General features: G+C 44.2%; 1 protein-coding gene across 3 annotated transcripts; it reads left to right on the top strand.

Moving 5' to 3' along the window:
- The first annotated feature begins 938 nt into the window (after positions 1 to 938).
- Positions 939 to 10,580, top strand: atp6v0a1a (ATPase H+ transporting V0 subunit a1a). 3 transcript variants are annotated; one of them, XM_011604163.2, is made up of 22 exons: positions 939 to 1,081; positions 2,096 to 2,259; positions 2,613 to 2,691; positions 2,855 to 2,952; positions 3,043 to 3,171; positions 3,701 to 3,783; positions 4,080 to 4,206; positions 4,335 to 4,417; positions 4,507 to 4,600; positions 5,477 to 5,689; positions 6,213 to 6,363; positions 6,579 to 6,718; positions 6,865 to 7,031; positions 7,109 to 7,199; positions 7,304 to 7,422; positions 7,504 to 7,720; positions 7,803 to 7,910; positions 7,994 to 8,101; positions 8,447 to 8,464; positions 8,855 to 8,972; positions 9,071 to 9,242; positions 9,973 to 10,580. In XM_011604163.2, the coding sequence occupies exons 2-22, from the start codon at positions 2,143 to 2,145 to the stop codon at positions 10,064 to 10,066; spliced, it is 2,526 nt and encodes an 841-aa protein (XP_011602465.1). In that variant the 5' UTR covers positions 939 to 1,081; positions 2,096 to 2,142; the 3' UTR covers positions 10,067 to 10,580. The 3 variants fall into 3 exon arrangements, with proteins under 3 accessions (XP_011602465.1, XP_011602464.1, XP_003964842.1); XM_011604162.2 differs by having other exon boundaries at positions 8,420 to 8,464; XM_003964793.3 differs by lacking the exon at positions 8,447 to 8,464.
- Positions 10,581 to 13,521: the final 2,941 nt, after the last annotated feature.

The raw sequence follows: 13,521 nt of genomic DNA, 5'->3' as shown, positions 1-13,521 counted from the left end.
AGCCCGAGTGTTATCAGTACCTAGCTTACACATTTACGGTATCAAGAGCGATAAACACTATTTCAGAACAACACTAAATGTTCTATATTAAATTTGCAAAACTTGCAGTTTCTGTGTGAGCGTGATCATGCAGGTGAGTGAACGAACTCCCTTAATTGGCGAAAGAGCAAAGCGGCCCAAACCTTGCTAATCGCGTTTGTCCCCTTTAAAAGAATAAATAATTCGCAATGGACTGAGCATTAATTAAAGCTAAAACTTTGCTAACACTATAGTTATATGACGTTGTTCATATTTGTCTGATTCAGAAAATCGTAATAATAATTGGGTCAATTAGCATACCGTGTCCTTTCAGCTCCAATTTCAAGTTCAGTTCAATCGCGGTCGCGACCCACTAGCCTGTAGGTACAGCTGCTGCCCCCAGTGGTCGCGATGTGGAACTACATGCGTATGCCAATAGCGTCGAGTTACGATTTTCAAGTTGAGCTATTTTCGGTAAAGTGTTCAAAATAAAATGTTAAACGTCTTAGACTGTATTTACATTGATGACCACAATGTGGCAGTGGATGTCACATAAAAACGAAAGGGCATTCCAATCTAAGCTAAACAAATTTCTAAATGACTAAATTATGCCATCATTAGTCAGTACTGCTTAATTTCTCATCAAATCACATCCTGTATTTTTGTCTTAAATTGACACATACAATTTAAATACAATTTAAACAGCCGTAGTTGCGCGTGGTTGCCACTAGATATTAGGGAATATTCACAATCATGATTAAAAGGCAAGGATTATTTATAACCATAATAGAGAAAGCCTTTAATTTTGCCGTGATTTCGCAAACGATTCAAATAAAACCAAAGTGACAGCAAATTACGTATATTCGTGTGTGTGTGTGTGTTTAAATTGTAAGCAATTATATGCCTGGCCGACAGATGGCAGCATTGCAAAAGAAAGGACGTCAACTCGGCACTAACAGTAGAAGAAGAAATAGCAAACAGAGGAAGCTATAGAATGGTTTGCCCGAACCACCGTCAGAAACCAAGAAGACAATCCGAGAGAGAAGCGTGATAGTCTACGGCAGTAAGGACATTTCATTGAGCTTTCTCCTTTATTGTCTATAACATAGTGTAGACATTCAATTATTTCACTTACTCGGTGTTGACGATAATGGCGCAGGCAAGATTAGGTCAAATATTAAACAACAGGTGCGCGTCATATTGGTTAGCTACTTTGTTAGCTCCAAATTACGCTGTTTACTGTCAAATACACGTTTATTATCGGATTAAGTGCATTAACCGTCTATAATTAACTCGCATCTTTCTGAAAATAATATCTCTCTTGCGTGACGTCCATCTAGCTTGTTTGTAGAAATAAACTACCTGTTGACTTCGGTCAATTAATAGAACAGATATGGAGACTCACAGGTTATTGTCAGACGGTACCTTAATATTGCCTTTATATTGATCATTTCGGTGGGTTCTTTGTATTTAGACGCCGGTTTTGTCTCTTAGAACCCAACTACCGTTTGACAGGTACGCGCACCTATAATGCAGATCGTCTCCAGGGAATTGAAACATTCTTTTGTGCGCCTTGATGCGATTGGGTCGGGGAGTTTATTGAAAATGTGCAGCTTTCCTGTATATTGTTGTAGAGTTTTGAAATTGCGATGGGAGTGTCGAGGCTTTTAGAGCTCCAGGTCACATGCTGCCGTGTAATCCATAGATAAGCCGTGTGGGTGTGTGTGGGTGTGGGTGTGTGTGTGTGTGTGTGTGTGTGTGTGTGTTGGGGAGGTTATTGTTTTTAGCTACACGATGTTAAAATGGGGGAAACCAGCATTAATGCATTATTACATTAAACGTGTGCAGTGTTTTATATCGTCACGACAAGAATCTTCTTTCTCTGTTCTGAGCGGAACAAAAGAGGATGAAACCTTCTTAAGCTGCCTTAAATCGACCTATTTGAGTTCTTCAAGCAGACCTGTCTTGAATGCCCGTCAGATCCCTCAAAGTCTCACTTTGAAGGACAAAATGTTTTCACTTGAACTGCAATTCCCTTTGGCAGTATTTGATACTGACGGACACAATTCATGTTTAGTTTCTAGGGGTTGGAGGTGCTAATTAGCACTCGCAGTCTTCATCGAGATGGGGCAGTTGTTCAGAAGTGAGGAGATGACCTTGGCTCAGCTTTTCCTTCAGTCTGAAGCAGCTTACTGTTGTGTCAGCGAACTGGGAGAAATCGGAATGGTGCAGTTCCGTGATGTAAGTCCACTGTTTCCTTCTGTGTTATCATCAGACTGGCATTTCACACCTAATTAAGTTAATAAGTTTTACTAAAATCAGGGAGCTGTTGTGAAAGACGACACATCAGCAACATTGTTGTAGAAGTCTCATGGTCCTCACGTGCTCAGAACCCGCTGCTCATTCCACAGATGAGGCCCACTTCTCCCAAACCCTGGGGGAAGCTTTGTGAGCACGTCTGTGCATAAATAAGATCTTTCATTCAATTACATTACACAAGATAATAAAAAAAACAACCACTGCTTATGACACAACTGGAAATGTCCTTTAAAATCACCTCACATGAACTGGTTGCTTTATATCTGTTCTTACAGCTCAACCCGGATGTAAACGTCTTCCAACGAAAGTTTGTCAATGAAGTGCGAAGGTGTGAGGAGATGGATCGCAAACTGAGTAAGTGAGCTCAAATGTGTGTGGGTAGATGATAACTCTGTACCATCACCCAGTTCTGACTTAGTGGTTCGAGGTGCAGCTCAGGTCGACATATTGAGCTATTTGAGACATCGAAAATAAGAGATTAGAGGTTTTATGCATCCTTCCTATGTCATCTGCACAGGATTTGTGGAAAAAGAAATAAAGAAGGCAAACATCCCAATTATTGACACAGGAGAGAACCCCGAGGTCCCTTTTCCACGAGACATGATTGACCTGGAGGTGACTGCTGGCTTCATTCTTACCATAAAGCGCCTGATATGTTGTTACATAGGTCCTGCTGAACCCTCCATGTTGTCCCTGTCCTCACAGGCCTCATTTGAGAAGCTTGAAAATGAGCTGAAGGAAATAAACACCAATCAAGAGGCCCTGAAGAAGAACTTCCTGGAACTGACTGAACTCAAGCACATTCTGCGTCGTACTCAGCAGTTTTTCGATGAGGTCAGCGTTTTTCTGAGTGTGGTTCCTCTAAGGCCACATTATGGTGTCAGATGGAGTAGCAGGACTGGGTTAGTGTTCCAAAGTCTATGGCTGAAGACGCCAAAGTAGCGGTCATAATTATGCCACGTCCATAAATATTTAACCGTGTCCATGGACACAAATTAGTGCCATTAATGGGTTGCCTTGGTGAGATGCAGGTTGTTCTGATAAGCTACTATATTTTCATTATCTCCCCCCCACACGTACGAGCAACAGCAGCTTTACTTATTTTTAATCATTTACTTTTATTTCAATGTTGTAGGACGATTAGAACTGAACAAAGGCTTCCCGGTCAACGATTACACATTGTTTACACTTTATTGCCCAAATCAATGTTTAAATACTCTCCAAATTGTTGGGATCTTAAATTCGGGTGAATTATTAATCCACACAACTTTTCAATAACAATGATTCATGTACATTTGATGATATAGGGATATAGATAAATGCTGATGATGATTGTGCTTTGGGATCTGTAACCTTCCTGCAGATGGAGGATCCCAGCATACTGGAGGAGTCGTCCACGCTCATGGACCCAAATGACCCGCACCGAGGGGCCCCTCTGAGACTGGGGTGAGCCCGTTTTATTGCACTTTTACCTAATTACACGGAAGTAATCATTAAGTTAGGGAGTAATTAGGTCCAGAAGAGCTGAGTCTGACAGGAGCGTGTAACAATTAGCCAGTCCTTCCCACAAAGGAAGCTCGGGTTGCCGAGCTCACTTGGCCAACACACGTGACTTATTTATGGTATCCCAGTCACAAATATTCCATGTAAATGAGCATGTCACATGATTTTCACAGTCTCATTCTGGTTTGGTTTCTCAAGCTTTCACAGCAGAGGAGTTATAGCTGTTTAATGTGTCGCAGGTTTGTGGCCGGAGTCATCGGAAGGGAGCGGATTCCAACATTTGAGAGGATGTTGTGGAGGGTTTGCAGAGGAAATGTGTTCCTGAGACAGGCAGATATTGAAGACTCTCTGGAGGACCCAGCGACAGTCAGTTCTCTTATAAAAGAACGCTCTCTCTATGATATATGATTTTACAGTCTCAACCTTACAGAAGTAGAGGACGGGGATGAGTCGGTTGTCCTTGTCTTAATCCCAAATGCATGATGTTCCCGCAGGGGGACCAGGTCCACAAGTCAGTCTTCATCATCTTCTTCCAGGGAGACCAGCTGAAGAATAGAGTGAAGAAGATCTGTGAGGGGTAAAAGAGCAGCAACTCTTGTTAAGTGAACTGTATCAAGTGGTGTTTTCTTGCCAGAGCCTCATGTTTGCTTCCTTGCCCCTGTTCAGCTTCAGAGCTACATTGTACCCATGTCCAGAAACCCCTCAGGAGAGGAAAGAGATGCTAGCAGGGGTGAACGCGCGCATTGAGGACCTGCAAATGGTAAATGGACTTGGCCACAATGCAGTGTTGACTCATTTAAATTGACTCCCAAATCAACCTGAACTGGTCTAATCCGCTTTGGTATTTTTAGTTGCTCATGGGGAATAAAAAAACCCCAAGAAATAGAGGAGTTCTTTGAAAATGCTGAGATTTAATCTTTAACATTATTCTTTAAGGTCCCGTCTGTCTCTGCAGATGTGTTTTAACTCTTACTAAAAGCCGTTTTCTTCCCCAGCTCTGTGAGTTGAGTACGTTGATTTAATGCCATTGTAGAGGACTTGTTGTCTGCCAGGCACCGTTTCTTCGTTCCCTGCTGTTATTTGTCACTGCAGTATGGAATCTCTCCCCACTGACTTGTTACCAGAGATGTAAACCCTTGAGGCATTTTCCTCGTTACACTTAGCAAACAAGAACTGTTCGTGTCTTTGTCATGTGATATCTCGTCAGTGGCTCCTGGATATGTGTGGATCTGTGACTCTTCATATAATGTACATATAAAACCCAAATGATCAAATCACATAGATGATGAGGGACATTTTGGAGCTGTTTGGAACACGGGTTCCTAGGTTGGAGTGAGTAAACCTTTAAATGTGAGCAGCAGCACGTGTGAGAATGTCTCATATCAAACCTTAAGGGGTCCGCAGACAGGCCCTTGGACTGCTGCCTCGGTGGTTTAGTAACTTTCTCCAGGTGATTGCTGCCTCTTTATTCATTTTTAGAGTAATTACATCCTTAGCATCTGCGAATATACTAAAAAAGAAACAAATAAAACCTGTTCTGTGTTAATGCCTAATTTGTTAAATTAAATAGTATAACAGCCAGTGTTTGGTAACCAGGTCGCCCAACGTTGGCCTCACTATTTGTCTGTCCCCAAAGGTGCTAAACCAGACTGAGGACCACAGGCAGAGGGTCCTGCAGGCTGCAGCCAAGACCGTCAGGGTGTGGTTCATCAAAGTGAGAAAAATGAAGGCCATCTACCACACTCTCAACCTCTGCAACATCGACGTGACGCAGAAGTGTCTGATCGCCGAGGTGTGGTGTCCCGTCTCCGACCTGGACTCCATCCAGTTTGCTCTGCGGAGGGGGACGGTGAGTCAGATGACGCTTCCCCGGGTTGGTTGGCAAATGATGGCGTTTGGGATATCACTCTACGCTGGTTGTGTAATGAACGTGGTGGAAACATTTTGAAATCAACAAGGTTCAACTTCCCTTCGCGGTCGTTCGTTACAAGTGTGGGTGGGGGGGGGAGTTGGGCAACATCATTTAGGTACTGGAGGACTGCTGTGTGTATGTGTGTGTATACCTGTATATAATCTCCCAAATCTGGTTTGAGTTCATGGGGAAACATTTGAAACTAAAGGAAAATGGAATTTAAAAGTTTCTGTACAACCTCTGACTCAAAAGAGGAAGGAAGTCTGGTGTAGCAACAAACGCTAGTGACCAAGCAAAGGCAGGGTGGCCCTGTAAAGCATGGGACTGTGCTGATACTGCTTTCATCTTGCAGCTTGTCCTAATGTTGGTTGAGGGACTATTTTCTCTTCACTACGAGTGAAACCTAAACCAGGCCTTTGAGACTAATTTGCATCACTATGTTGTGTTGTTGAGTGATTAGGAGAAGAGCGGCTCCACTGTGCCTTCCATCCTCAATAGGATGCAGACCAAGCAGACCCCTCCCACCTATAACAAGACCAACAAATTCACCTCGGGCTTTCAGAACATAGTTGATGCCTATGGAATCGGCACCTACCGTGAGATGAATCCAGGTGAGCATGTGCCGCAGCTCCAGACCATCATTATTATCAAGAGGAATCTTTTAACAGCTTAACTTGGGATTTCAGTAGCAGAAGAAACTTCACTTCACCATCCATCACTTCTTTGTTGAGATGAGCTATGTATGGTGGCACAACCCTCCTCTCATGTGATGCCTGCCTGCCTCCCCCCCTCCCTCACTGCCCCCCCCATCCCCCCTTGTCTCCAGCGCCATACACCATCATCACCTTCCCCTTTCTGTTTGCGGTCATGTTTGGTGACATGGGCCACGGGGCCCTCATGACCTGCGCCGCCCTCTATCTTGTACTGAGAGAGAGCAGACTGATGGCCCAGAAGAATGACAATGAGGTATGAATCCATCCCGACCATCTCATCAGCATCACCCTTACTGGTCCAGCCCTCTGCAGCTGTACCTGAAGCCTGGTTCCTTCAGCTGCGCCTCTCCTCCATCCGCTTAACGCGTTCATTTGCTGACGTCGACTCTCTTACGGCAGATGTTCAACATGGTCTTTGCGGGCCGTTACATCATCCTGCTGATGGGAGTATTCTCGGTCTACACTGGGATCATTTACAACGACTGCTTCTCCAAGTCATTAAATGTGTTTGGCTCTGGCTGGAGCGTGAGGCCCATGTTCGACCCTCAAGTGGGAGGCAACTGGACGTGAGTGTGTGTTGTTAAAGCCCAGTGGGGTGTGGTGCTTTGTATCACCCTTAAAGGGGATTTCTCATTCTCCTCAGGTTTGCAACCCTGGAAGGCAACCGGCTTCTGCAGTTGGACCCAGCCATTGATGGGGTATTTAAGGGCCCTTACCCCATCGGCATAGACCCGGTAAATGTCTGTCTTTATTAGGGCTGTTGCTGAAATGTAGTCACTCATGGTCAATCCACTCGAGAATATGAGAGATTTTCTTGCCTTGTCTTGTTTCCTGACAGATATGGAACATTGCAGTCAATAAGCTGACTTTCTTGAACTCGTTCAAGATGAAGATGTCCATTATCCTGGGAGTCATCCACATGCTGTTTGGTGTTTCTCTGAGTCTCTTCAATCACCTGTGAGTCTGCACCCCCCCATTTATCCTCAGGGTTCTCCTCTGTTATCATATTTGTGACAAAATGATTGTGGTGGCTTGCAGGTACTTCAAAAAGCCACTGAATATCTACCTTGGATTCATCCCAGAGGTTATTTTTATGTCCAGCCTGTTTGGCTACCTCGTCATTCTTATCTTTTATAAGTGGGTCTCCTTCACTGCGCGCACCTCCAAGGATGCTCCCAGCCTCCTCATCGCATTTATAAACATGTTCCTCTTCAACTATAACGACCCCAGTAACAAACCTCTGTACAGTGGACAAGTAAGCCACCAACACACAACTGCCACATTTAAAGTCACTAAAGCAAACTAATTACTTTGTTTTTCCCTTCTTCCATCTACAGATGGGCCTCCAAATATTCCTGGTGTTAATCGCTCTTGCATGTGTCCCCTGTATGTTGGTTGTGAAAACGTTAGTGTTGCGGAGGCAGCATTTGTGGCGGAAACACTTGGTAAGACAAGTCCGACCGGGCCAACTTGGCGCTCGGATAAAATCCGTTTATCTCTGCTAACGTTGACCCGTCTTTTGTTTTAGGGCACGCAGAACTTTGGAGGGATCCGGGTGGGCAATGGGCCCACTGAGGACCAGGCTGAAATCATCCAGCACGACCAGCTCTCACAGCACTCTGAAGAGGAAACTGAGGTGAGGGACTTTTTTTGTGGGGGTGGGAGGGGCTGTTTGTTAGGGAACCATGGAAGAAGACATCCCACATCTTTGAATAATTCAGTCCCTTCACCACAGTTTGAAACAGGAAACTGAAAGCTGATATCTCCTCTGTGGTCCACCGCTCGTGATCATTCACGTCGTCAGTCGAACATTTTAAAGCAATTCTTTAGCAGATGAGCTTATATACATGTAATATGTTCCATCCTTTCCCCCCCTGTGAGCTAACTGATTTCTGTCATTGCTGTTTTGTTTACTCATGTCTGTGTCAAACCGTGCGTGTTGTCAATAACCAAGCCTTGCCTTTTGTCGTCTGCCGTCAAGGCCCATGAGGAGGAAGAGGTAGGACATGTGCTTGCACCCATGCACTGTTTTCTGTCCCCTGCATGTCCAGTGTTTCTGGTGGTCTGTGTGCCTCAGTCGATCCTGTCCCGCATTGGCTGCTGCTTTTAGCTGGGCCTGATAGTCATAGTTTGATTGTGCTCAATTTATTTCGTGGCTGCAGCTCAAGCTGTGGGAGCTAGTGGGTGTTTTTCTTTTTAAGCCGATGTGCATAAGGTTCTAATACAGTTGTGCATGAAAAGTGCCAATTCTGATTCTGGGTTCTTTCCTAATCCTGGGCAGCTTAAGGATGGTCTGACTAGCTTCCACACGGACCTCAGGGCTGATGTGGAGAAGCGCTCTTTATGTTAAAAACACAATTCCGATTTGGCTGTTTGTTTTTGTCCACAGTTTAACTTTGCCGATGTGGCGGTGCATCAGGCGATACACACCATCGAGTACTGCCTGGGCTGCATCTCCAACACTGCTTCCTATCTGAGGCTTTGGGCCCTGAGTCTTGCCCATGCTCGTAAGTCCTACCCTCTGTACCTAAAAGGCTCCTAAATCCTTATTCACCTAAAAAAATAAAATAAATAAATCTGCAATCTTTTCCTCCCTCCTGCTCAGAGTTGTCGGAGGTGCTGTGGTCCATGGTGATGCACATCGGCCTTTCCTCGAGAAGCTTTGGAGGCTTCTTTCTCCTCACCATAGTCTTTTTCTTCTTTGGAGTTCTAACAGTTGCCATTCTACTCATTATGGAAGGCCTGTCAGCGTTCTTACACGCGCTGCGATTGCACTGGTAAGTGTTATACTTCTTAGGTTTATGGTCTTGAACCTTTCATAGATGTTTATGAGGACCAGTGTGGCTTCACTGCTAAACCGCTCACAGTTTGTGCTACTTGGGCCAATTTTGTTTCCCCACCTGCTGACCAAGAACATGTTTGTGCATTTCTGCTACGTGCACGGGATTAATGTGATGAGGGATGCGACCCTGATGTCTCCTGCCTTTGTTGGACTTCTCTGTCCCGTTTCTGTAATCCTCTGTTCCACCTGCAGAGCCTGTCTGCATTGTCTCTCCTAGAATTACCAATAATAATCCAGAGCTGACTGACAATTTCCCTGAACTTGGACGAGGAATATGAATGTTACTTCCAAATAATACCTCCATATGAGACCTTGACTGGCAGAATGAAAAATTCAGTTAATATTTTCAAAACAATTCCATCCTTATCCCACTCCAGACTATGGAGCGGGAGGTATCTGTGGCTTCTCAGTTAAAAGGTCATTGCGCTGTTATAGTAGCATTGGCCTTTTAAAAATAGAGCCTGGCCATTTTCCAGAGGGGGAGCTTGGGTGTCGGCCCCTAACGCTGGGCCAGGAGCAGGGACATGAGCAGGTGCAGGTGGGTGGCGGTGGAATGAAGACCATGGGTCATCAGCCTGACTGTCTCTGTGCTGCTGCTCCTCTTTACACTCGTCCTCTTTTTAAATCTGCGACTCTGTTTTGTTTTTTTCTTTTTATGTGCACAGGGTGGAGTTCCAGAACAAGTTTTATTCAGGCCAGGGCTTCAAGTTCCTGCCATTCACTTTTGAAAGCATCCTGGACGGCAGATTTGAGGAGTGACATCAGACGCTTCCTCTTATATCGCCTAATTTTGGCGAGTAGGTGTGATGTTGAATAGTGATTTTTGTATATGATGCTAAAAGAGATCTGGAATCAGTCACTTTTGTTTTAAACATCAAATCAGCGAATTACTTTTACCATTCCCATGAAAATAACTTGATTCTGTGTCCTGTCGTTGTGAAGTTTTGTTATATGTTTTATTTACTTTGATATTATTTATGCAATATCCTTTATAATACCAGTGTCTCTTTTGCACTCATAATCACTCCTACGTTATTTTCTGATGTTGTTGAGAGGCTTATTCAGATGAAGATGTGTCCTTTGTAAGTTTATTTCAGGATCAGTATATCTGTTTTAAGTATGGCGTCTGTGTTGTGATCTAACCTGACATAAATCTGTGGTCTTCAGCTATTTCTTGAGGTTAAGAATGGCATAGTGCAGAAGTGTTCTAGAGATTCTTCAACAACCACCTTAACGTGTGCGTCTCCGTGAGAATAAAATGAGAATAACTGGGTTTGGTTATCTTTCTTCCTCCCCTCTCCGTGTCTAAAATGATCAGTTGCTGTTGCCCAGCGCTGAGCTTTGGGCAGACATTTTGAAAAGGAAGCTGATAAAAGGGGTTTCTGCCCTCAGTTGAATATTATCATGCAGTGAAACATGATTATGGTTGTAGGAGTAGTAAAATTAAGGCTAAAGTCCTCACATTTACGACCTGATGATTCTCAGAACTGCATCAGTCTGTCGGGGTTCAACACGACATCTGTCCTCTTGGTGGCGCTGCTGGACCGATCATTAAGTCATTGGTTTTCTCTTTACAGCTGAAATGTGTCTGTCTCTGAGGGGTTAAAGGTCAAAGCCCTGCAGTCTTTCCCAAGACACCATAATCTGTGTATTTGTTTTCGGAAATGTCAATACCTTTCCCTATTTTGGGGGGGCAACAACAGCCACCCTAACCCTAACCCATCTAAAGCTGCTTTTGTGCTGTTTGTTCTGAGTGGACCCAGTTACATTTGCTTGAAAAATAAACCCAGTCGTGCTGCTCCGTTGTTCATGGCCGTCCTAAAATCAGGAAATTTCAATTGTCACTGGCGTCTGTGTCCTTTAACCCCCTGAACGAGCATCTGGATGCGCCACACTTTGCAAGTTAAAACAGCAGCACAGGCTCTCGTTCTGCTGGTTTCCAACTCTGAGCCTGAGGCTTCGGAGGATTATTTTAACAGTGCACCGCCTTTTGTTTGGTTCTCTTGTTCAGGCCTTAAATTCAGATGTCCTGTTTTAGCCGAGCTTGCCTGCTGTGTGGTTTTAGGACTGGGATCAGTCAGAGCATCAGATTCAGATTTTTGCTTTTCTCTTTTTCAGTTTTTCCAGCTCAAGGATAAATGGCTTTTCTCAAACGTACATCTGCATCACTATAAACATAGTAGCTACGTTTTGGTCTCCATCTACTCTCTACTTGGAAATCATATATGGATAATTTCATTTAGGCTTTGATTTGTCACGGGAAATCTCGTCTATATGAAACACTACGAGCCTGGGATTTCTAGGAAGGGTAAAGATTTCGTTCTCATTTCTCTCGTATACATCAGTCGGCTGAGCCTGTATTTATCAAGCTGTTGGAGAGCTGAATGAAGAGCTGAGAGTGAAGGACAAAGTTGTCCCATGTGCACCGACATGTTTATTTTTCCTCCAACATGAGTGTGTTTGGACCCACAACTGCAATATAATTAAGAACATAAGCCTTGAGGAATTTCACTATTATATAAGGCATGCAGGGAAGTACTTCTGAGAAAAAGTGGCGCCCCATAAGAGATCTAGGAGCGGCGATATTGAGAGAGACAAGCACAAAAAAAGTAGGACAGTTAGAGGAGACCCAGACACAGCGGGGACATGAGCAAACCAGAAGTTAACTGTCACATCAAATCTAAATTTGATATCCGAATATGAAACAGAAATCAGTCATCCAGTCATTTCATTTCTTGTCACTGGCTTTTAAAAAGTCTTGTAACATTGTTTGCAGCAGTACATCTTAGAATGGATCCGGTTTCCCAGGATGATCCTTGTAGTTTTAGTCTAATTGACCTCTAATGGTGCATCCATGTGCTTCACTGGGGACTGTTGCAAATGTGGTGCCTGCTTGGCGAATCGAGCACAACAGATTGTTGATAGTGGGATCATCTGGACTCGACAGTGAGCTCAGCTGACAAGAATAAAAGCTTTTTTGTCTCTTTTCTTGCATCTGAAGCCAAAAACATTTTGCTGCAAGGCCAGTTATCAACCTCCAATCATCACCGTGAATAACAAGGTGGAACCTACAAAGTGGGTCCTTTTGCAAGTCGCTTAAACAATTTAGGTTAATCAGCATGAATACACCGCAGCACAATATGGAAAGCTCACACTACCTTATATATACACCATATACTGTATATAGTGGTGAGAATTTAGTTGAGTAACTCGGCCGACTTTCACTGCAGTGATCAAGAACAAAATACTTCACTATTATCCAGCGAGCAACCAAAAACTGCAGTTTGTTAAAATGATTTGATGGTTTGAAAAACAACAACTTTAATGCCTTTTATTGAAGCACGCAGCCTTCCTGCAAGTGTATCTGCTCCTTCTGTGTTCAGTATGGAAACAATTCCAGCTCCCACCAAGAAGACAAACCCCTGTAAGGAGGCTACAAGGGGAAAAGAGGCACAAGAAGACAATGTCTGGAGGGGAACAGTGGCCATTTATGAACATTTCTGACATTCCTCAGCTCCAGACAGCAGCAGGACTTTCTATAGGGGACGTGGCCGTTCCGGCCATCGAAGGAGGACCCTGCGGGGGGGCCACGCTCCCCCCTTACTGGCTACAGCGGCGATGCACTGGCACGGAGCCCAATGGGAAGAGCACATTAAGGCAAGCATCCAGGATATCGACAGGCTGGGATATTGTTCAACCGGTAAACAACCAAGCGTGTGCACGAGCAGAAAAGACCTTTGCTGCAATGGATCGCCTGATTCCTCACACCATGTTGGCATTTCCTGTTCAGGGAGCCTGCTGGATATTTATGGAAGGCTGGACGGAAGGAGGTTTTTTTTTTTTAAATGTTCCTCGTGTGTTTCTCAAAATAGACTGAAAGGAAAAGCAGATGCTTCACATGGGATCCACTGATGGCCTTTGTTTTGGTGGAAGATAAGATTTCCTGCACATACGGGTGCACAGATGAAGACCTGGGCAATTATTAGAGTTTTTAAATGTCAGACTGCCGGGATGAAGGCTTGAGAGGGTTTGATGAGGAAAGAGGAGCCAAGGCGCAGTGAAGGGAGACCCCGGCCTTCCCTAATGTGGCATGGTTCACATTAATTAATGAAACAAGGAGGCCGCTCGTCAACACCGGAGACAAGACAAGATCTGATTCAAAGTGCACGTGTATATTTTTTCCTTACATTTTGCAACACATTTACTCTTTTAAA

This window comes from Takifugu rubripes, chromosome 5 (genome assembly GCF_901000725.2).
Source record: "Takifugu rubripes chromosome 5, fTakRub1.2, whole genome shotgun sequence".
In the NCBI taxonomy this organism is placed as follows: domain Eukaryota; kingdom Metazoa; phylum Chordata; class Actinopteri; order Tetraodontiformes; family Tetraodontidae; genus Takifugu; species Takifugu rubripes.
The sequence above is the reverse complement of the archived record's forward strand: the minus strand, read 5'-3'. Positions and strand labels throughout refer to the sequence as shown.

Coding starts and splice junctions, on each gene's coding strand:
- atp6v0a1a (XM_011604162.2), top strand. CDS start 2,143: ATGGGGCAGTTGTTCAGAAGTGAGGAGATGACCTTGGCTCAGCTTTTC. Junction 3,172..3,700: donor CTCAGCAGTTTTTCGATGAG/GTCAGCGTTTTT, acceptor ACCTTCCTGCAG/ATGGAGGATCCCAGCATACT. Junction 6,364..6,578: donor CTACCGTGAGATGAATCCAG/GTGAGCATGTGC, acceptor CCTTGTCTCCAG/CGCCATACACCATCATCACC.